This window comes from Euprymna scolopes, chromosome 9 (genome assembly GCF_053919585.1).
Source record: "Euprymna scolopes isolate OS-2025 chromosome 9, ASM5391958v1, whole genome shotgun sequence".
In the NCBI taxonomy this organism is placed as follows: domain Eukaryota; kingdom Metazoa; phylum Mollusca; class Cephalopoda; order Sepiida; family Sepiolidae; genus Euprymna; species Euprymna scolopes.
This window is the reverse complement of record NC_136490.1, coordinates 146,204,811-146,230,564: the sequence shown is the minus strand read 5'-3', so window position 1 is coordinate 146,230,564 and position 25,754 is coordinate 146,204,811. Positions and strand designations below refer to the sequence as shown.

Here is a 25,754-nt window from a genome sequence, read left to right as displayed (position 1 = left end):
TAATATATATATGTATATATAATATATATATATGTATATACAATATATATATGTATATAATATATATATATGTATATATAATATATATATATGTATATATAATATATATGTATATAATATATATATATATATATGTATATATAATATATATATATGTATATATAATATATATATATGTATATATAATAAATATATATGTATATATAATATATATACATATGTATATATAATAAATATATATGTATATATAATATATATACATATGTATATATAATAAATATATATGTATATATAATATATATACATATGTATATATAATAAATATATGTATATATAATATATATATACATATGTATATATAATAAATATATGTATATCTAATATATATACATATGTATATATAATATATATACATATGGATATATAATATATATACATATGGATATATAATAAATATATGTATATATATAATATATATATGTATATACAATAAATATATGTATATACAATAAATATATGTATATACAATAAATATATGTATATATAATAAATATATGTATATATAATATATATATGTATATATAATATATATATGCATATATAATATGTATATGTATATATAATATATATATATATATGTATATATAATATATATATATGTATATATAATATATATATGTATATATAATATATATATGTATATATAATATATATATGTATATATAATATATATATGTATATATAATATATATATATATGTATATATAATATATATATGTATATAATATATATATGTATGTATATAATGTATATATATATATGTATGTATATAATATATATATATGTATATCATATATATATATGTATATCATATATATATGTATGTATATAATATATATATATGTATGTATATAATATATATATATGTATGTATATAATATATATATATGTATGTATATAATATATATATGTATGTATATAATATATATATGTATGTATATAATATATATATGTATGTATATAATATATATATGTATGTATATAATATATATATGTATGTATATAATATATATGTATGTATATAATATATATATGTATGTATATAATATATATGTATGTATATAATATATATATGTATGTATATAATATATATATGTATGTATATAATATATATATGTATGTATATAATATATATGTATGTATATAATATATATGTATGTATATAATATATATGTATGTATATAATATATATATATGTATATATAATATATATGTATAATATATATATATATAATATATATATGTATATATAATATATATATGTGTATATATAATATATATATATAATATATATATGTATATATAATATATATATATGTATATATAATATATATATATGTATATATAATATATATATATGTATATATAATATATATATATGTATATATAATATATATATGTATATATAACATATATATGTATATATCATATATATATATATATAATATATATGTGTATATATATAATATATGTATGTATTTAATATGTATGTATATATAATATATATATTTATATATAATATATATATATGTATATAATATATATGTATATAATATATATGTATATAATATATATGTATATATAATATATATATGTATATAATATATATGTATATAATATATATGTATATGTATATAATATATATATAATATATATATGTATATAATGTATATATATTTATACATTGTATATATATGTATATATATAATATATGTATATATAATATATATATGTATATATAAAATATATATGTATATAATATATATGTATATATAATATATATATGTATATAATATATATGTATATAATATATATGTATATGTATATAATATATATAATATATATATGTATATAATGTATATATATTTATACATTGTATATATATGTATATATATAATATATGTATATATAATATATATATGTATATATAAAATATATATGTATATAATATATATGTATATATAATATATATATGTATATAATATATATGTATATAATATATATGTATATGTATATAATATATATAATATATATATGTATATAATGTATATATATTTATACATTGTATATATATGTATATATATAATATATGTATATATAATATATATTGTATATATATTATATATATGTATATATATAATATATATATGTATATATATAATATATATATGTATATATAATATATATATGTATATGTATAATATATATATATGTATATATATAATATATATATATGTATATATAATATATATATATGTATATATAATATATATATATGTATATATAATATATATATATATGTATATATAATATATATATATATGTATATATATAATATATATATATATGTATATGTATATATAATATATATATATGTATATATAATATATATATGTATATATATATAATATATATATATGTATATATAATATATATACATATATGTATTTATAATATATATATGTATATATAATATATATATGTATATATAATATATATATGTATATAAATAATATATATATATGTATATACATTATATATATATATGTATATACATAATATATATATATATATGTATATACATAATATATATATATGTATATACATAATATATATATATGTATATACATAATATATATATATGTATATACATAATATATATATATATATACATAATATATATATATATATACATAATATATATATATGTATATACATAATATATATATATATATGTATATACATAATATATATATATCTGTATATACATAATATATATGTATATACATAATATATATATATGTATATACATAATATATATATATGTATATACTTAATATATATATATGTATATACATAATATATATATGTATATACATAATATATATATATATGTATATACATAATATATATATATATGTATATACATAATATGTATATACAAAATATATACATATGTATATACATAATATATATATTTATTTACATAATATATATATATATGTATATACATAATATATATATATATATATGTATATACATAATATATATATATATCTGTATATACATAATATATATACATATATGTATATACATAATATATATATACATAATATATATATACATAATAAATATATACATAATATATATATATACATAATATATATATATCTGTATATACATAATATATATACATATATGTATATACATAATATATATATATACATAATATATATATACATAATAAATATATACATAATATATATATATACATAATATATATATATATATATAATATATATATGTATATACATAATATATATATGTATATACATAATATATATATATGTATATACATGATATATATATGTATATACATAATATATATATATATATGTATATATATACATAATATATATATGTATATATATACATAATATATATATGTATATACATACATAATATATATATATGTATATACATAATATATATACGTATATACATAATATATGTATATATGTATATACATAAAATATGTATATACATAATAGATATATATATATATATGAATATACATAATATATATATGTATAAACACAATATATATATATATATATGTATATACATAATATATATATATATGTATATACATAATATATATATAAATATATGTATATACATAATATATATATATATGTATATACATAATATATATATATATATATGTATATACATAATATATATATATATGTATATACATAATATTAATATATGTATATACATAATATATATATATATATGTATATACATAATATATATATATATATGTATATACATAATATATATATATATGTATATACATAATATATATATATGTATATACATAATATATATATATGTATATACATAATATATATATATGTATATACATAATATATATATATGTATATACATAATATATATATATGTATATACATAATATATATATATATACATAATATATATATGTATATACATAATATATATATAAGGTATATATAATATATATATATGTATATACATGATATATATATGTATATATATAAGATATATATATAATATATATAGGTATATACATGATATATATATGTATATATATTAGATATATAAATATATATGCATATATATCTATAAGATATATATATATATGTATATATATTAGATATATAAATATATATGCATATATATCTAAGATATATATATATGTATATATATAAGATATATATAATATATGCATATATATCTATAATATATATATGTATATATATAAGATATATATAATATATGCATATTTCTATAATATATATATGTATATATATAAGATATATATAATATATATGCATATATATCTATAATATATATATGTATATATATAAGATATAATATATATGCATATATATCTATAATATATATATGTATATATATAAGATATATATAATATATATGCATATATATCTATAATATTTATATGTATTTATATAAGATATATATAATATATATATGCATATATATCTATAATATATATATGTATTTATATAAGATATATATAATATATATGCATATATATCTATAATATATATATGTATATATATAAGATATATATTATGTATATGCATATATATCTATAATATATATATGTATATATATAAGATATATATTATGTATATGCATATATATCTGTAATATATATATGTATATATAAGATATATATAATATGCATATATATTTATAATATATATAAGATATATATAATATATATGCATATATATCTATAATATATATGTGTATATAAGATATATATAATATATATGAATATATATATCTGTAATATATATATATGCATATATACAATATATATGCATATGTAATATACATATAATATATATCTGTATATAATATATATATATGCATATAATATATGTATATAATATATGTATGTATATAATATGTATATAATATATGTATATAATATATGTATATAATATATATATGTATATAATATATATGTATATATCTGTATATATTATATATATGTAATATATGCATATATATAATATATGCATATATATGTAATATATATATATAACATATATATGCATGTATATAATATATATGCATATATATAATATGTATATGAATATATGTTATATGTATATGCATGTATATAATATATATGCATATATATAATATGTATATGCATATATATTATATGTATATGCATATAAATATATGTATATGCATATATATATAATATGTATATGCATATATATATGTATATGCATATATATATGTATATGCATATATATATAATATGTATATGCATATATATATGTATATGCATATATATATGTATATGCATATATATGTATATGCATATATATATAATATGTATATGCATATATATAATATGTATATGCATATATATAATATGTATATGCATATATATGTAATATGTACATGCATATATATATAATATGTACATGCATATATATATAATATGTATATGCATATATATATAATATGTATATTCATATATATATAATATGTATATGCATATATATATAATATGTATATGCATATATAATATGTATATGCATATATATATATATATGTATATGCATATATATAATATGTATATGCATATATATAATATGTATATGCAGATATATATAATATGTATATGCCTATATATATAATATGTATATGCATATATATATATATAATATGTATATGCATATATATATAATATGTATATGCCTATATATATATAATATGTATATGCATATATATATAATATGTATATGCATATATATATAATATGTATATGCATGTATATATAATATATATTCATATATATAATATGTATATGCATATATATATGTATATGCATATATATAATATGTATATTCATATATATAATATGTATATGCATATATATATAATATGTATATGCATATATATATAATATGTATATACATATATATAATATGTTTATGCATATATATATAATATGTATATACATATTTATATATATATATGTATATGCATATTTATATATATATATGTATATGCATATTTATATATATATATGTATATGCATATATATATATATATATGTATATGCATATATATATAATATGTATATGCAGATATATATATGTATATGCATATATATATAATATGTATATGCAGATATATATATGTATATGCCTATATATATAATATGTGTATGCATATATATATAATATGTATATGCATATATATATAATATGTGTATGCATATATATATATAATATGTATATGCATATATATATAATATGTATATGCATATATATATAATATGTATATGCATATATATATAATATGTATATGCATATATGTAATATGTATATGCATATATATATGTATATGCATATATATATGTATATGCATATATATAATATGTATATGCATATATATAATATGTATATGCATATATATAATATGTATATGCATGTATATAATATGTATATGCATATATATAATATGTATATGCATATATATAATATGTATATGCATATATATATTATATGTATATGCATATATATATAATATATATGCATATATATAATATATATGCATATATATAATATATATATGCATATATATATGCATATATATATGCAGATATATAATATATATTTATATGCAGATATATAATATATATTTGTATGCAGATATATAATATATATATGCAGATATATATAATATATATGCATATATATATAATATATATATGCAGATATATGCATATATATGCATATATATATTCATATATATATATATTCATATATTTATATATATGTATATATATGCGTATGTATATGCATATATATATGTATATATAAATGTATATATATATGCGTATGTATATATGTATATATATATATGTATATATATGCGTATGTAAATATTAATATATATATTCTTATATTTATATAAGTATGAATATATATATTCATATATATATGTGCATATATATATTCATATGTGCATATATATATATATTCATATACATATGCATATATATACTCATGTATATATCTATATATATATATTCATATATATCCATATATGTATTCATATATATATGCATGTATATATTCATATATATATCCATAAATATATTCATATATATATGCATATATATAGTCATATATATATCCATATATATATTCATATATATATGCATATATATATTCATATATATATCCATATATATATTCATATATATATCCATATATATATTCATATATATATGCATATATATATTCATATATATATCCATATATATAATCATATATATATGCCTATATATATTCATATATATATGCATATATATATCCACATATATATTCCTATATATATATATGCATATATATATGTGTGCATATATATATATTCATATATATATATATATATGCATATATATATATTCATATATATATATATATGCATATATGCATATATATTTGCATATATCTATAATATAAACCTTAATATGTGTGTGCTTGCATGTTTGTGTGTCTGCTAAAAACTTATGACAGGCAAAACAAAAATTCACAAACTATGTGTCATATGAAAGCCCCCCCTTCCGGCCGACAAATATCGAAAAATTTGCTTAAAGGTCCCATCAGAAGTGCGTCAACTGATCGATTATCTGCATGGGGGGCGGCAAAAAAGTAACATTTTAATGTTAAACATTACATATTTTTAAATCGATTTATAACTGCCCCCCAAAGTACGGCCGCCAACTTATTTACATAAAGTATACACGCAGCCGTTTATTTTGGGTCAACTTGTATTCAAAACCCGCTGAGTAATGTCACGTAATCTTGACGTCAGCAACCTCTAATGGCCGTCTGAATTTACAATTTAAAAATGTTGTTATCGGTAAAAAAAAAATTAATTAAAGCTAAACTATGAATTTCTACGCTATGACAACGTTACCAAAGTTATTACCACATTCAAAATAGGTAGATACGATAGTTAAACGAAAAATAAAGTAAAATAAAAGTGAAGTAAAAAAAAATATACGCTCACAAAAAATATTAACGGTCGATGTTTTTTTTTTAAATAAAAACAGCCAGACGCCATTTTTCAGTCTTTAGAGTAAGGCAGACGAAGTGAGAGAGAGAGAGAGAGAGAGAAAGAGAGAGAGAGTGAGAGATTCGACAACGCATGCGTCAGATGACGTCATGACGTCGTGACGTGATTTACTTTAAATAGTTTATAAAGTGAACAAACTTTATATACGCATATGTATATATATATATGTATATATATATGTATGTATATATATATATATATATATATATATATATATATATATATATATATATATATATATATACAGTGATGATCATATTTATTGGCACGGTAAAATAAAAGTTAAATTTTGTCTAATAAATTCTAAAAAAGGGATTAAATTAAAGAAAATAACAAAGTATATTATGTATTTTTAACTGGCCTTTCCGATGCAGCAATCGGATTTTAGAAAAAATAAATAACAAAGGAACAACAAACATAATTGCAAAAAACCCTTGTTCAAAATTATTGGCACGATTTATTTAATAATTAATTGTATAGCCTTTGGCCTTGATTACCTTCCTCAGTCGCTTTTCATAGTTTACAACCAAGTTGTTGCACTCTTCAGTAGTAATTTTAGCCCACTCTTCCTGACAATAATCCTCCAATTGAATAAGATTCTTGGGCTTCCTTTGCATTACCCTCAATTTTAATGTTCTCCATAAATTTTCAATTGGATTAAGGTCTGGGCTTTGTGATGGCCACTCCAAAACATTAATATGATTGTCCTCAAGCCATTTCTTAGTCAGTTTAGCCGAATGCTTTGGGTCATTATCTTGCATGAACCACCAACGACGACCAAGTGAGAGCTCTTTAGCAGAGTCTTTCAGGTTTTCATCTAATATTTTAACATAATCTTCCTTTTTTATGCTACCTGTGACCTTAACAAGTCACCCTGGTCCAGAGGCAGCAAAGGATCCCCAAAACATCAAACTGCCTCCACCGTGCTTCACTGTGGGTATGGTGTTCTTAGGCAGGAAAGCTTCGCCAGATTTTCTGTAAATATAAGACACATTATTATGGCCAAATAACTCTATTTTCGTTTCATCAGTCCATAGAACACGTTTCCAGAATGCAACATCTTTATCAATATGACGTTTTGCAAAGGCTAGCCTTGCTTTCAGGTGCATAGGCTTCAATAAGGGAGTCTTTCTCGGACGACATGCTTTTAAACCAGCTCTCTTCAAAACTCTACCAACTGTATGTCGAGATACATTCACTCCAGAGGTGCTCTGTTCATCAACAATCTCCCCAACAGAGATCCTTGGGTTTTGTTTTACTTGTCGAACAATTTTCCGTTCATCTCTTGGGGAAAGAATCCTTTTTCTCCCTCTACCCTCTAAACTCATAACGTGGCCTTGCGATTTGAACTTGTTTATTATGGCTCTAACAGTGGATTTGGGAAGGTTTAGCTTCTTTGAAATCTTATCATAGCCCTCCCCATTGGTATGGCATGCTACAACAAGCTTCCTGACGTCTTCGCTGTGTTCCTTAGTTTTAACCATGGCGATTGAAAATTATAATTTAGTCACTTATAATAGTTTAAATAAATCGCTATCTAAAAATTATCTGAAAAAAATTATTCACTGAATTAGCGTTAAACAAGCATAATATGGCTATAAAAAAGTTCAGAAAGCACGTAAACCGGAAATTGATTGATATTATACTGATACTAAAAGAAAAACAAAGCCGTGCCAATAATTTTGAACAAGGGATTTTTGCAATTATGTTTGTTGTTCCTTTGTTATTTATTTTTTCTAAAATCCGATTGCTGCATCGGAAAGGCCAGTTAAAAATACATAATATACTTTGTTATTTTCTTTAATTTAATCCCTTTTTTAGAATTTATTAGACAAAATTTATATCATAGAATATATATATGTGTATATGTATATATATATATGTATATATTTGTGTATATGTATATATATATATATATATATATATATATATATATATATATATATATATATATATAAAGTGATTCAAAAGTCTCCATACAAATAAAGAAAGAAAATATTTTTTTTAGTTTAAAATAATTTTATTAAATGACAAACTCTCTGTGGCCACCATTTTTTTTAATGCACATCATAATACCTTTAACCAATCACTGTGAACTCGCAATAGTACATCATCTGAAATGAAGTGATAATGCGGTCCTTCAAATGGTTTATGTCACTTATACTTTCTTGATACACCAGCGAATCTAGGATGCCACTCAATTGGCCCACGTCTACCAATCCATGTATCTTGAAATATTTGATTCAAGTATTGTCTCACTTGAATACCATAATGAGGTGGGGCACCATCTTGTTAGAAATATGTTGGAAGGTTACCATTTTCGCTTAACAGTGATTAAAAAATTTCTTCTTGGAACATGTTCAAATACTTATTGGCATTAAGATTTCCATCAATGAAAATTGGTAAAATGTTTTTGTCAGCCCAAACCATCACTTTACCAGCACCTTGCATTTTTGTTGAACTTAACTGGATCGTCTTTACTTATGTAATTTGTAAGGGTGCCACTTGTTTTTAAAATGTGACTGATACTTGGTTGACTAACTCCAATTCGAACAGACAGCCTTTGTGTACGTTTTGGGGGGGCTTTGTATTAGCGCTTCTTAAACTCTAGCTGTTGTGTTTTCATCCGTTGCTGTACGTCATCTACCACTTCTTCTTTGATCTTCAAAAGATCCACTTTTTTTTTAATTCACAAAAAGTTTTGCTACAGTATCGTGGGTTATGTTAGTTCCATGTTTTCTGTTAAATTCTTCAGCAATCTTGCGTGTACTTCCAGACATAAATATGATTTCAATTCTTTGTTGTTTGGTCAATAACATCTTTAGGATACCTAAAAACAAAAAATAATAGAAATAAAAAATATAACTAAACGATAAATAGTTTATGTATTTGTATGGAAATTTTTGAATCACCAAAAAACATTTTCTTTGTATGGAGACTTTTGAATCACCCTATATATATATATATATGTGTGTGTGTGTGTGTGTGATATGTATATTTGAGTGTGATGTCTAGTGTGTGTGTGTTCATATATTTAAAAGTGTGTATAACATGTAGATATGGTTCAACAAACACGGACAATAACAATTTACAAAAAGGCAGTTCTTTACGCAAAGGGAGTGTAACACCTTTTTGCAGTTTACATCTGGCCAAACAGGTAAAAATAGCTACCAAGGGGGTCAATAATGAAAAAAAAAAAAAACTGATGATCTTGAAAGGAGAAAGTCAATAAAACATACTACTAGAGAAAAGGGGCGTAAAATCTCTTTGTGAAAATTGATTTATCTTTGATTTTTGTGAAATTTTAACATTAGACATAAAGCATCAATTAATGAATGTTCCAAAAAATTTTAGTATTTTATTCTCACTAAATCGGTTTTATGTATTCTGATCTAATTGATGTTATTTAACTGCTTATTTAACAGAATATTCTCCTCAGGCCCCTTAATGTTTATTTACTTAATGGCCCGTGACTCATCTAGTGTTCTTGGGTGTGGGTGTAATTCACAGTACATTTATAACGATATACCTGTTGCTATGTGGCCTTCTGTCTTTTAGCCACTGCCTGAGGGATTCACCAACGTCTTGGGGGAGCTGGGTTCTGCTATAACAAACACGCATGCAAGACGGACACAAGACGATGTATGTTTTTATATATTGGTTTATTACATTTACAGATATCTCGTTTTCTTCAGCATGGAGTGAAATCAACGAGCTTGAACTTGTAGCATTTCTCTTCATCCATTTGGAGACTGTTTAACTTCTCTTGCTTCCTCAACTTCTCAAACCTGACTCAACTGAACTTAACACAGCTTATTTAAACCGGAACATCTGACACGTCATATCCGGTCCCCATTTGCATACTTTTCAGTATAAACTGACCGGTCAACCAAGTTTGATACATGTCATAAAATGACCCTTTAATCCTTTCTGCACCTGCACGCTTGCTCAACTTATTGTTTCCCATGATTCAATCTCTGTTATTTACTTCACTAGACAGATAGATGATTAGATATATAGATAAACAGATAACTAAATAAATGCTTTCTACCCGGCGTTGCCCAGCTAATACCTAACACTAGGATCCTTTTAGGCATGGCATTGATCAGTTGATGAATATAATCTTGAGGAATTTCTTGCCATGTCTGATGCAATAATGCTAAACGTTCAGGCTTAGAAAATGGCTTCTTTTTCTTTTTACGAAGGTTCCGGTCTAATATGTCCCACAGGTTTTTAATTAGGTTCATATCTGGGGACTGACTTTGCTATGGAAGTTTATTAATCCCATTTTGACTCAACCAATGTTGTATCGCCCTAGCAGAGTTTTTCATAAAACCTGCTGAGGGAGCCTTTATACCCATACACGTCTACTGTCAAGAAATTATGGAAATCCTGACTCCTCTGTGAAAATGATATTGATCCAAAAGATCTTAGGTCTCTCCACCATCTCATGAACCCAATCTTTTCTGCGCTTGATAATGCCAGGATGAAGAAGAGATTTCCTTCTTGCAGCTCTACTGTAGTACCTATTTACAATGCCTCCACAGGGACAGAGTTAGCCACCAGGGTCATTTTTTAACATGGAGAAAAGGTATAAAAAAAAAAAAAATTGTCTCAATCATGAAGGACTGCTCATCCACCGAAAGAGAACAAGAAATGGAAGTGCAGTATCTGAAGAACAGATGGTATTTATTTGCTCCCCCACCGAGCAAATTAGGCACAAGGCCAATTTTTAATGTGAGGAGTGAAGGGAGGGGGAAGGGAAAAGGGGGACCAGCTCCCGAGAGGTGGGAAATGGGAGCTGGTTAAAGGTCAGGTATGTGGGGTTGCCCCCACATACCTGGTCTTTGCTTGCAGTATCTGCCGGAACAGATGCTACACTTTGATCTTGTAGCCCAGCTTGTGAAGATACCTAACAGCTGTTCAGTGACTGACACCAGCTTGTGTTGCAATCTCAGAGGCTTTTCATCGAGGATTTTCTTCAACATTTCTTTTCACAAAACTCAAGGTTCTTTCAGAGGGCCCAGGGCGACCTGGATGAAGTTTTGTGCACTCTTTGTCCTCTCTTGTGAATTTAACGACCACTCTATTAGTAAGCAGTAGAAAAGAGTATTGAAAGATTTCCTGCTATTTTGCATTCATTTTGACCTATGATTAGTCCTTTTAGAAATTCTGATAGGTCTAATGCTCCTTTGGTTCATGGCATGCTTCAATGGTGTTAGATGCAATTTCAATGAGATGCTGTAAGTTATTTCAGCACTAATTTTATCTGTAAAAATAAATAAGCATATATTAATATTCGGAAAAATATTTATCTTTGTGTCTATTCTTTTCTGTCATGACTGTGTATATAAAGGATAAACGTGTATGTAACCAACTTTTAACCCAGCCGATTTCATGCAGTTCCCTTGATAGAATCATAAGTAATATTACTTTAAGACCGGCAGAGTTGATACAAGTAACCCACCCAAACCTATATAGACTACAGACATATCACATTGATAATAGTGTTGGGCAATTAATCGGAATCGTGGGAAAATTGGAACTTTTGGGGTTATAGGAATCTGTATTAGAGTTGGAAAAATTTGAGTCCTATTCCAAAATTATTCTTTTCATTTTTTTTTTTTTTTCTATTAGAAGTTGTTCATTTATATTTTTTCCTATCTTTGTATATTTCTTCTATTTATCTCAATTCTTTACCATCTATTCAGCCTCTCTATACTATAGCATTTTTTTTTCTAAACTAATATTTTAGGGGAAGATATATAACACTGCTCCTTTGTTCTGGTGAGAAGCATTAAGCTTTAAAATACCATTGTCGAAAGTGTTTTCTTTATAGTTGACATGTTTTTCCTTATTGATTTGATAATCAAATAAAGTTTATGTAACTTTGAATTGCCATCAGTTATTTCATATATTATTATAATTATCCACAGACACATATCTTGTCTCTATAACGTGCAAGCAAGAAGATGGAATTTTCCATTAGAAATAACGTTAGAGTTAAAGCTATACTATTATATATTATTATTTAAAAAAACTTTTTTTGATCCTTTCACAGAGAACTTAGAAAGATTTGAAACTGGGAAGAAGACACACACACACACACTCTCTCTCTCTCTCTCTCTCTCTCTCTCTATATATATATATATATATATATATATATATATATATATTAGTAATGGGACGATTCCAAAATTTTTCCCGATTTCAATTCAATTACCGATTCTATTCTAAATTTCCAATACAATTCCTGATTCCAATAACAAAAGCATCCAAAATAACAACAAAAAAAAAAACACAACTATAGAATGAGTTCATTAAATGGCATCGATGAAAGTTTAAGAAATGTTCCGATATTTGGAGTTTTACTTATCACAGAGGGCAATAAGCTTAAGATATAAATATACCAAATTTATTATTTAAAAATCAACTAACAATTTGTTTATGTCAGTTTTTTTTCTTTCTCTTTAATAATTTTGTGAAACAAAATCTATAAATTACAGACATTACGAATTTAGGAAAACTCGTCCCCAGAAAACTCGTCCATTTTTGCTAAGTAGGAAAACTCGTCCATTATTGAATAAATATCGATTGAAAACACATTTTATGGCCGTTGTTTTTAAAAGAGAATACACATCTCATAATATTTAAAAAAAAAAATATGTATATATTTTTACTTGTTAACTGCTGTTTTTTAAAAAATAAGATTTATTTCTCTGTGTTCGTTTTCAACCTAGCTTTGTACGTTTTTAGTGGTTCAACTTATTTTAAAGAGTTTATTAGTTAAAAAACAAAAAGTAATGTCGAGTGCTCCTTCTGAACAAAAAATGTTTGACATGTGAAGATCATGTTTAGGAGTCTCAATAATCGATCAAAATAGAAAATTTAAGAAAATACTGAAGTAGATATAGTTTAAAACGCTCCCCCTCCAAAATAAAATACATTTGTTTATTTTTTAGGTAATGTCCAAAATCACTGCTCGGAAAAAAATCAAGCTACCGGAAGTGGATACGGTTGATTATGTAATGAAATCGAATGGAAGACACGAAAAACAAAACCATATATTTATAAAAAAAAAACTACTTCTTGTGTTATTACGAAACAAAAAAAAAAAAAAGAAAGAAAACACTTCTTGTATTATGAAATAATAAAACAAATATTTTATTTAGAAAAATTTATTTAGTTTTAACACTTTTTGTGTTCACAAAGCAACAAAAGGTACTTCTGCAGTATGCGGACGGCCGTCATCTTGGTCCGTTTCACTAAACTGTCGCCAAGTGGCACTTCTCGGTCAAAAAAGATTTAAATTATTAATTTGTTCTTGACAAAGTTGCTTTAATTCAAAAAAATGTTTCATTTAAATTATTTATTTGTTAAAAAAAACAAAAACAATTTTACTTTATAAAATTCCAATGTTGCTTTCATTACAAAATTGTTTTATTAACATTATATTTTGTACGCAGACTTTTAAGTAAATGTTTTTACAATTATATTTTGATACATTTTTATACAATAAATGTTTTGGTTTTCAAATATTTTTCTCTTCGGGGGGGAAAAAAGTCTTGTTTAGTACTTATTTGCCACATTATTTGACCAAGAAGAAATTGGGGTTATCGCTCCCTAACAATAGTCTCCATCTGCATACTGCAGAAGTGTGTCCCACCCAAGGACTGTAAAAAAAAAAAAAAAAAAAAATTTGTCAATGTCAAATTTCTTTCTAACTCCCCTAAAAATCTTTAAAATGATGATTTTTATAAATTTACGGAGATAAGTTTAAATTTGGGGCAGATAGGTAGTTTGCATGATATGGAGAAATTACTTTTTCAAAAAGTGGGTGATCAGTTTTTCATATAAATTTCATTTAAATTGAGCACCCACTTTCTGGCCACCGAGTGAAGAGGCATTTTTTGTTTGTTTATTGGCTAAAAGGTTTTTATTTTTTTTCTGCTTCTATCGTTCAATAAATACACAAGGAAATTGAAAAACAAAAATAAAGAAAGATTTATATACAGATAGTGTAATTCCTTATGTCATCACTGGTGACTATTTCTATACACTCAAGCATGTATATTTTTGCTGTAAAAAAGTAGTGTTCCAGGTATTAAACAATGTAATTCTATATGTTATCAGTGGTGGCCATTTCTGTATGCGCAAATATTTTTGGCGCGTATGTCAAAATATGTGCGCTTGCGCGTACAAAAATGGCCACCACTGATAACATATAGAATTATATTGCTTAATATCTGGAAAACTACTTGTTTTTCATATAATTTCAAATTGTTTGCAAAAGATTACTATGCAATGTTAGAATCCAGTTTGGTACGCGAGTCCGCATTTAACAACCTTTGTTTATGTGCTTGCGCGTAGTGTAAAAATTTGTTTTCATGATATGAAGAAATTACTGAATGGTCAAAAAATGGGTGCTGAGTTTATTAAATTTATATAGGAAAGTAATCCCGTACCTTTTCAAAGCTTAATTTGTTTATATCATGAAAAATACTTATCTGCCCCAAATTTAAATGCGATATTCGTTTTCAGCACCCCCAAAAACCACTATGAATCGTCATTTATAGTTTTTTGGGGAGTTGGAAAGAAACTTGACATTGACCAAAGTTTCTTATCAAAAAATAAAAATATTTTATTCGAAATACTTCATTTACTTTTAACACGTACATAATAATTTAATAAATTATTTCATATAATAATTTTATATTTGATAATACAAGAACTATTTTCGTTTTTTGTTTCATAATAACACAAGAATTGTTTAAGCTAAATTAATTCTTCTGAATAAAATATTTGCTTTCTTTGATAATACATAAGTGTTTCCTTTTTTTTTGTTTCGTAATAACATCAAACGTTAAACTAAAGTATATTTTAAAATAAATATATGGTTTCGTTTTTCGTCTCTTCATTCTGACTTCATGATTAAGTTTATTTTTTAAACAAGAGTAAACAAATAAAAATAAATTTTAAAAATATGATGGGGGTGCACAGTCGCCTTTAAAAACAATATCTCCTTCAAGAACGGTCATAAAATGTTTTTTCACTCGATATTTATTCAATAATGGACCAGTTTCCATACCTAGCTTGAATGGACGAGTTTTCCGGGCACCTTTTTATATAGTAAAATAATCCATTTAACATTTATATTTACATGAAAATGTAAGGTTAAATATGAAACGAAATATAAGAAAAACATTTTAGTAAAATATATTTTCAATTATTTAAAAAAAAAAAAACTAGGCACTTACATTTTTGTTGACAGACACATTTTCAGTCGCCATCTGTGTATTTGCATCTGTCTTATCAGTGGAAATAATCTAAACTTAACTGACAAGATTGCTTCAATTATAACCATGACTCTTTTATTACTGAATTTCATTTTATTGCCTTTATCAGCATATTGAACATTTGCTTTTCTGACAAATAAACATTACTAACAGACAGAAGGTGCTGACATCAAAGAAACGCTGGCGCTCAAATGTGTCTAGTGTAGAAGTGTGAAAAATCTTCCGATCCACTAATTCATTAAAGTTTTTGTTGGATTTGGGTTTGTTGATGACCAGGCAAATGCCAAAAATTTTCATTTTTTTTTTTTAGCACAAGTAAAATAAATTTACATCATATTTTATGTCATTATTATGAATATAGATTTTAATGTCACTAGGTACTTAAAAACGATAACTGTTCATCATTTTATCTTAAGTGCCAACAATGTAAAATTAACGTTAACGTGTTTTTTAAAGAATCGGAAATTAGAATATTTTTTCCCATTCCGATCTAAAAAGTTCCGATTTTTCCGATTCTGATTAATCTTCTCAACACTAATATATATATATATATATATATATATATATATATATATATATATATATATTATACAAGTGTACACTCTATTAAAATTTACAGAAAAAATATGTTTCACCAGTGTTTGCACTAATATTGATATAAATGTTTTGTTTTTCTTTTTAAAATTTTTTTGTTTGAAACGTTTTTCTTTTTTTGTTCATCGATTGAGACATTATGTTATATGAATACTAGCAGGGATATCTGGTGTTGCCCGGGGCAAAAGTATAGCATCATTCTATTACAAATTCTCTACATCTCTCTCCATTTTCTTCTTTTCCCCTTTTCTAGTTCGTCCTCTCTCCCCACTGTTTCTTCACTGCCCAGCCTATTCCTCTTTATGGACACACACAAACAACTTGTTTGCATAGATTTTTTTGAGGAATGAATTGGCATAAAGGAATTAACTCCTTGATTAAAAAAAAGATCTGAATTATTTTCCTTCAGTATATAATCTGGCTGGAAAACTTACAGCTTCCTTACTAAATCTGCGCCAGTTTAGTCTCAAAGAATGGATTTGTTTTATTTCAGATTTTATTCTCCTGGAGCAATGGTTATCAAGAAAATACCAACTTTGTGGGTACCTGTTTCGTTATTTTTTAGTTTTAGCCAGAAATACAAACATTTATACAGATAACTGGTTTTTATATTATAGAAGATTAGTGTGAACAGTTTCTCCTCATTTTGGACAGGTTGTGTATTTTGGTGTATAATATAGAACGAAACATACCATTGTATTAGAGAAAAATTGACATGTATATAATTATACGTACACCATGTCTGTTTATATAATACACAGAATAGTTTTGCCTTTATGTTGCGATGTGTTTATTTATTCAAAGAGAAGGCTTTTTATTAACCTAATTTTGTCATTATTTCATTGTAAAATAAAATAAAACATTTTAAAATGCACCAAAATCGACCTAATCAAATTTCTTTTTTCCACATTTTTCAAAAATAATATATATATAATATATAATACTTTATCATGTCGCATCAGTCATCATCATTTGAAAGCAATTTTACTTTGTTTTTAACTATTTTGCTTTTTTATTTTTATTTTAATTATTTGTACTCTGACCCACTTGATAAAGCGACCTTTATTCTTCTCTCTTTGTCCCTCCCACGACCACCACCGTCTTTTAAGTTTCTTTATCTTCTGCCGTTATTATCACTGTTGACTCCATCATCCTATAGGGTGACTAAAAAAAAATGCCACCCATGTTTTGTTTTACGGCATATCAACCCTTTCTGGGTTGTAATTGTCTGTATTTTTCTGGGTTATTTAATGTTTAATCCAGTAATTTTGGAAAAAAGGTTTTATGCTTCAAATTTTTTATATTTGAAATGTTTATTCACGGTGTTAGGTTTGTTTTTTTTTTGCATAGGGTAATTGTTATTCATATTATTTGCAAAACGTGGTGAAACAACAACACTTATGAAGATGAGGATAACAGTCGGCAAAAAAAAAAAAATTGAATGTGCAAATTAAAACTATGCGTATATCAGGGATATTCAAGGCTGTTCAAAGTGTATAACCAAACCAAACCAAACCAAACCGTATAACAAAATCTCCTGAAAAGATTTAGTCACCTGATGATAAAACAACCCATATTCTTTTCTCTTACTTTGTCATCCCTCCTCCATCACTTGTTTCTTTATCTTCTTCCATATTATCCTTATTGACTCCCCCATCCTATAGGGTGACTAAAAAAAGATGCCACTCATAGAATTGTTAATAAAATTCACAATGTTTTGTACAATCCAACCATGTTTCTTTCAAATAAACGTCAGTTTAAGTCTCTCTTGTCCACCAAGTCACAGTCATCAATGTTCAACAGTCTTATCGTTTAATGTGATATGTGAGAACACTTTGGTGATCGTCTCATCACTAAGAGATGTGACCCTGGATGGGTTTCACACTCACCGGAACTTAACACCTCAAAGATAATGTCTATATAGCAGGATATGGCGTCACAGACAGGAAGTTGCTCATGATAGGTTTGTAAAATAGACAAATAAAACCAAATTAGTTCAGGGACATTGTATTAAACTTATTCAAAAAGGTTTATTTTCACATCAGCAGGGCAGTGTTGAACTACAGAAACAGCCCCCAAAAAAACGCAACCATGTTATCATTAATGAAAATTAGTCTTTTCTGCACATACAAATAAACTTCAGTCTATGGCTAACTTGTCCAACAAGTTTCATTTATGAATATCTAACAGTCTTTGTTTTATTGTTGTTCAATCATAAGCACATCTGGAAATGATGTGTAAATATTCTCAATATCTATGACAGATTTTTCTTTCATGGCAGTGTTCTGATTTGGTCTATGATTACATTCTTTAATTTAGTAATAATAGTCTGGATATTGTTTTGCTATATGATATCCTTTGAAATAACTCCACAGATAAAAATTCTGGGGAATTAAGTTTTGGTCAGTGTGAAGCCCATTCAGAATCACATGCCGTACTGATGAGACTATCATTAAAGTGTCCTTTGCATATCATTGAACTGTGATAAAAAAAAAATGTTGAATGTTCATGAATATAACTTGGTGAATAAGTCAGGCATAGACTGAAGTTTAGTCATACAAATATGGGATTGCGAAAAGGATTATAAATTTTATTAATGACTAAAAGGCCACCTAGCGTAGGCCAGTTCACTTCTTGTAAGTAAAAAAAAAAATACTTGAACTGAGATCGAAACCAAAACCTAAAGACAATGTGTCAAGTATAACCATTACACCAGTTTGACTTTTATATAGTTTTCACACCAAGTCATGCTTAGCATAAGTAAGCTGTCATATTTCATGACCGTGTATGTGCAGTTGTAAAACAGTTGGAAACCGATAAAAATCTGGTGGCCTTCCACATACCAATTTTTCAATTTTGACCTCTTAGCAGCCCTTTTTTTCTGGATAAAAATGAATTAAAAAGTTTTACACATGTCCGAATATCCTATATACCAAATTTCAAGTCCATAGATCAAAAATTCATTGAGTATATAGGTTTAGACATGCCCTCTCACACACACATTCTCACTTTTATAGATAGATAGATTACATGGGTGGCATTTTTTGAAAATCACCTTGTATTTTGTATCCATTCATAAGAAGTCTATTCGAAATTTCATGCAGATTCTTAAGTTTGACAGAAATATTTTCAAATTTGACAAAATATACCTGAAGAAGGGCAGATGTTACATTGACCGAAACATTGTGAAAAATAACACCTGGGGTGGGAACTGTTGTCCAAATAATACAAATATGACATTTATGTGAAAGTGCCCCAGGGGGTCATCCTTGGACCTTTATTATTCATGATTATCATAAAAAACGTCTCTAATGGAATTGCATCAGAGATTATATTTGCTGAGACCACAATCCATTCTCAACATTCTGGGTATCTTGGAGGTGCTTGCTGGTTGCATATGATCATGCGACTAGTCTAAGCTACTCTTGTCTGACAGGTTTGAGGGTACCTGTTTGACAGTTTGTGTGGCTGCTGTATTCTGACTGACAGTCCCTGAACCTGTAGAATAATCAAAAGAACTGTTAGTCAATAATGCACAACAACAACAACAATAATAATAATAGCAGCAACACTTACCAAGGGTCCAGCTTATGCACAAGACAGACATCAGATTGAGCTGGACTGAGGGCTTGTATTTATGTACAAGCATATCCAATCAGGTGATTCAGCCAATCACAATCCAAGGAATAGACTGGCCCATGTGTGCACAATGGAATCTCCCATTGTGCCATAAATAGTTCTCCTCTTTCATGAGAAGTAACTTTAGTCTTTGTCAAGTTATCCACAACTTGAACGCTGACCGAAAGTCCACTACACAATCCAACAGAACCCTAATTCTTAAGTAGTTTTAAGAGCAGCTGCTCTATCATCAGTTGTATAATATCGGGATGGTTGAAGTGCTATGTTGTGCATGAAAAGAGGCCCTGCACCCATTTGTGGGCTTTCCTGAGGCCACAAATCCTGTAAATGAAGAGTCCACTAATAGTCTACTTGTGTGTGCATGTTTGGTATCCTGCGTATCCACTTTGTCCAATACCTTCTACCCTAAAACTAAAACTATTAAATAAAATGAGGGCTCAAGCTAAAAATATAATCAAACCAGATGCACACTCAACCAAAATCTACACCCATCTCTGGGGCGAGGACTTTACTGTGGCCACAAATCCTGTAGATGAGTCGGTTAATGATTTATTTGTGTGTTCATGTTTTGATATCATACACATCCACTTTGTTCAACCTGTGTCACTCAAACACTGAAACTATTAAATAAAATGACAACCAAAACAAAAAGACAATCAAACCAGATGCACAAACAAAACCAATTCACCACCTACTTTGAGGCTCGCATTCACAAATATCCGCGAGTTTAGAACAGAGGATGTAGAATCATTTCTCCTAACAAATACCCCGGATATCTTAGCACTAAGTGAAACTAACGTAAACTCCTCCTTCCCCTCTAACTAATTTAACATGGCTGGTCACCTCCCACTTTGTCGTAATGACTCAGACAAACATATGCACAAACTTGGAGTCTATATTCATTACACCTTCCTCTTGACTAGAGAATCCAAATTAGAATCAAACAAACAGATCTTCCTGTGCTTTAGACTAACCTTGCAGCATAGCATTAGTTACTTATATTTTATCTACCATTCTCTCGACTGTACTCTAATCAACCACGTCTTTGACAGCATATATACAGCATTTTCTTTAGATACTAGTACATAAGTACATATAGTTGATAACTTTAATGTCCATCATTGTAAGCTTGTTTCTCGAGTTACACAGACACAGTTCGTAGCAACATACTTTTTTTTATATCCCATTTCTTGACATAGATTGTCAGGATCAGCAAATTCCACTCTAAACCTATGTCGATCATATTACAATACTGACACAGGACTGCACCCTAATCAACCACATCTCTGACAGCATAGATGCAGTGCTCTCTCTAGATACTCATGCCCAAGTACATGTATTTAGTAACTGTCTTTACCCCATTACCTTACACAGATTATCATGTTCTTGCTCTGTCTCCCAGATTGTCAGGAACAGCTAGCCTGACATCTAGAGCTATTTCTGACTACAGTTTGCGAGGATTGTGTGAAAAATCCTCATAACCCACTCGATAATGCTGATCGTGTTATGGTATTGGTAAGCATCACTCTAAACTCTCGACTCCAAGTTGAAGAGCCATTTCTCAAAATGACAAGATACTTCAAGAAGGCTGACTGGGAAGCCAACAGGCATCACATCAGAGATGCAGCATAAAGTAGTATCTTTTCTCATCTTGTGGAACAGTGAGCAAATGAGGCTACTGAATGGTTCAAAGTAGCAACTGAACCACATGTTCCCACATGGAAGTTTTATAGCAAACCCCACTTTCCCCAATGGTTCACTTTTATCTCTGCTGCTGCTATTGCTCAAAGGCAGCATGCATTCCGTGATTTTTTCGCCATGTTCAAATAGACAAAGGTTTATAGAAGCTAAAAATAATTGTAAGAGTGAAATAGCTGCAGACATACAAAAATCACCAGAAAGCATTGGATCTCAGTGATTAGGAACTCACTATTTCTGAAAAATTTATAACAGTTTGGTAAATAGTGGGCAATCAACAATTCCCTCACTATCCAACAACCATGAGGTTGTTAGCATGGCAACTGAAAAGGCTAACCTGCTTGCCCAGTGTTTTCCTCTACTCCACATTAGATCCAACAAATTACTCCCTTCCAAATTTCTCTTTGCAGACAAACTCAAAGGTCTGAAAATCACCCCTTTTCATATTTATGGTATCAAAGGTGTGTGGATCTGATCTCAATGTGGCTATATTATTTAAAACTCTGCAACAAATGCCTTACTGACTGCTGGAAAATTATTTCTGTCGTACTAGTTTTCAAGAATTCTGATGGAAGAACTCACCCACTCAATCATTGCCCAATTAGTCTCCTTCTTTTTGCCAAAATTTTTTGTCCTTAACTAATCAAGTACGTCCATCATCTCATAGATACTAAACTTCTTTCTGACTGACATTATGGATGTAGGCAAAGTCGTTCTACTGCCGATATCCTGACTATAATCTCTGAATGTTTTTACCACACACTGGGCAAGGAATGGGAATCTAGAGCAGTAGCTCTTGATATATCTAAGGCCTTTGACAGGGTTAGGCACGAAAGTCTTGTCATGAACATTAAATCATGTGGTATTACTGGATGAATTATTAATATAATCAGATCCTTCTCAGACAAGAGAAAAATCCAAGTTGTTCTCAATGACTGTATGTCAAACAACATGATATAAATGCAGATGTGCCACAAAGAGCAGTCATTTGACTTTCATCATTCCTCATATTCATAAACGACTTTCCTAACAAAATTGTCTCTGAGACGAGCATATTTACTGATGACACCACATGCTATAACAGACACAAAAAAAACAAAAAAAAAACGAATAAACACATATCTAAGGTAATGGTTGAAAGCTTAGACAATGACCTTCAGTCTTTAGTGAAATGGGAACGTAAATGGATGGTGACATTACATGCTGCCAAGAGTAAGCTCCTTTCTTTCGTTAATTAAAAGAGTAAGCTCCTTTCTTTCGTTAATTAAAAGAGTAAGCTCCTTTCTTTTGTTAATTACAAGAGTAAGCTCCTTTCTTTTGTTAATTACAAGAGTAAGCTCCTTTCTTTCGTTAATTAAAAGAGTAAGCTCCTTTCTTTCGTTAATTACAAGAGTAAGCTCCTTTCTTTCGTTAATTAAAAGAGTAAGCTCCTTTCTTTCGTTAATTAAAAGAGTAAGCTCCTTTCTTTCGTTAATTAAAAGAGTAAGCTCCTTTCTTTTGTTAATTACAAGAGTAAGCTCCTTTCTTTCGTTAATTAAAAGAGTAAGCTCCTTTCTTTCGTTAATTAAAAGAGTAAGCTCCTTTCTTTCGTTAATTAAAAGAGTAAGCTCCTTTCTTTCGTTAATTAAAAGAGTAAGCTCCTTTCTTTCGTTAATTAAAAGAGTAAGCTCCTTTCTTTCGTTAATTAAAAGAGTAAGCTCCTTTCTTTCATTAATTAAAAGAGTAAGCTCCTTTCTTTTGTTAATTACAAGAGTAAGCTCCTTTCTTTCGTTAATTAAAAGAGTAAGCTCCTTTCTTTCGTTAATTAAAAGAGTAAGCTCCTTTCTTTCGTTAATTAAAAGAGTAAGCTCCTTTCTTTCGTTAATTAAAAGAGTAAGCTCCTTTCTTTTGTTAATTACAAGAGTAAGCTCCTTTCTTTCGTTAATTAAAAGAGTAAGCTCCTTTCTTTCGTTAATTAAAAGAGTAAGCTCCTTTCTTTCGTTAATTAAAAGAGTAAGCTCCTTTCTTTCGTTAATTAAAAGAGTAAGCTCCTTTCTTTCGTTAATTAAAAGAGTAAGCTCCTTTCTTTCGTTAATTAAAAGAGTAAGCTCCTTTCTTTCGTTAATTAAAAGAGTAAGCTCCTTTCTTTCGTTAATTAAAAGAGTAAGCTCCTTTCTTTCGTTAATTAAAAGAGTAAGCTCCTTTCTTTCGTTAATTAAAAGAGTAAGCTCCTTTCTTTCGTTAATTAAAAGAGTAAGCTCCTTTCTTTCGTTAATTAAAAGAGTAAGCTCCTTTCTTTCG

The 25,754-nt window shown here is 26.2% G+C and overlaps 1 protein-coding gene across 2 annotated transcripts in view; it reads left to right on the top strand.

The window, feature by feature from the left end:
• LOC145284891 (WW domain-containing oxidoreductase-like) overlaps positions 1-25,754 on the top strand; it is an 820,745-nt gene that overhangs the window by 170,494 nt on the left and 624,497 nt on the right. The window contains exon 1 of one of the 2 annotated variants that reach the window (XM_080133964.1): positions 18,628-18,675. The exons of the other annotated variant lie outside the window; for it this stretch is intronic. Coding sequence (XP_079990090.1) covers positions 18,650-18,675 — 26 coding nt within the window. The 5' untranslated portion in view covers positions 18,628-18,649. Of the gene's footprint in view, positions 1-18,627; positions 18,676-25,754 lie in introns of those variants that run through there. 2 annotated transcript variants of the gene reach the window in all.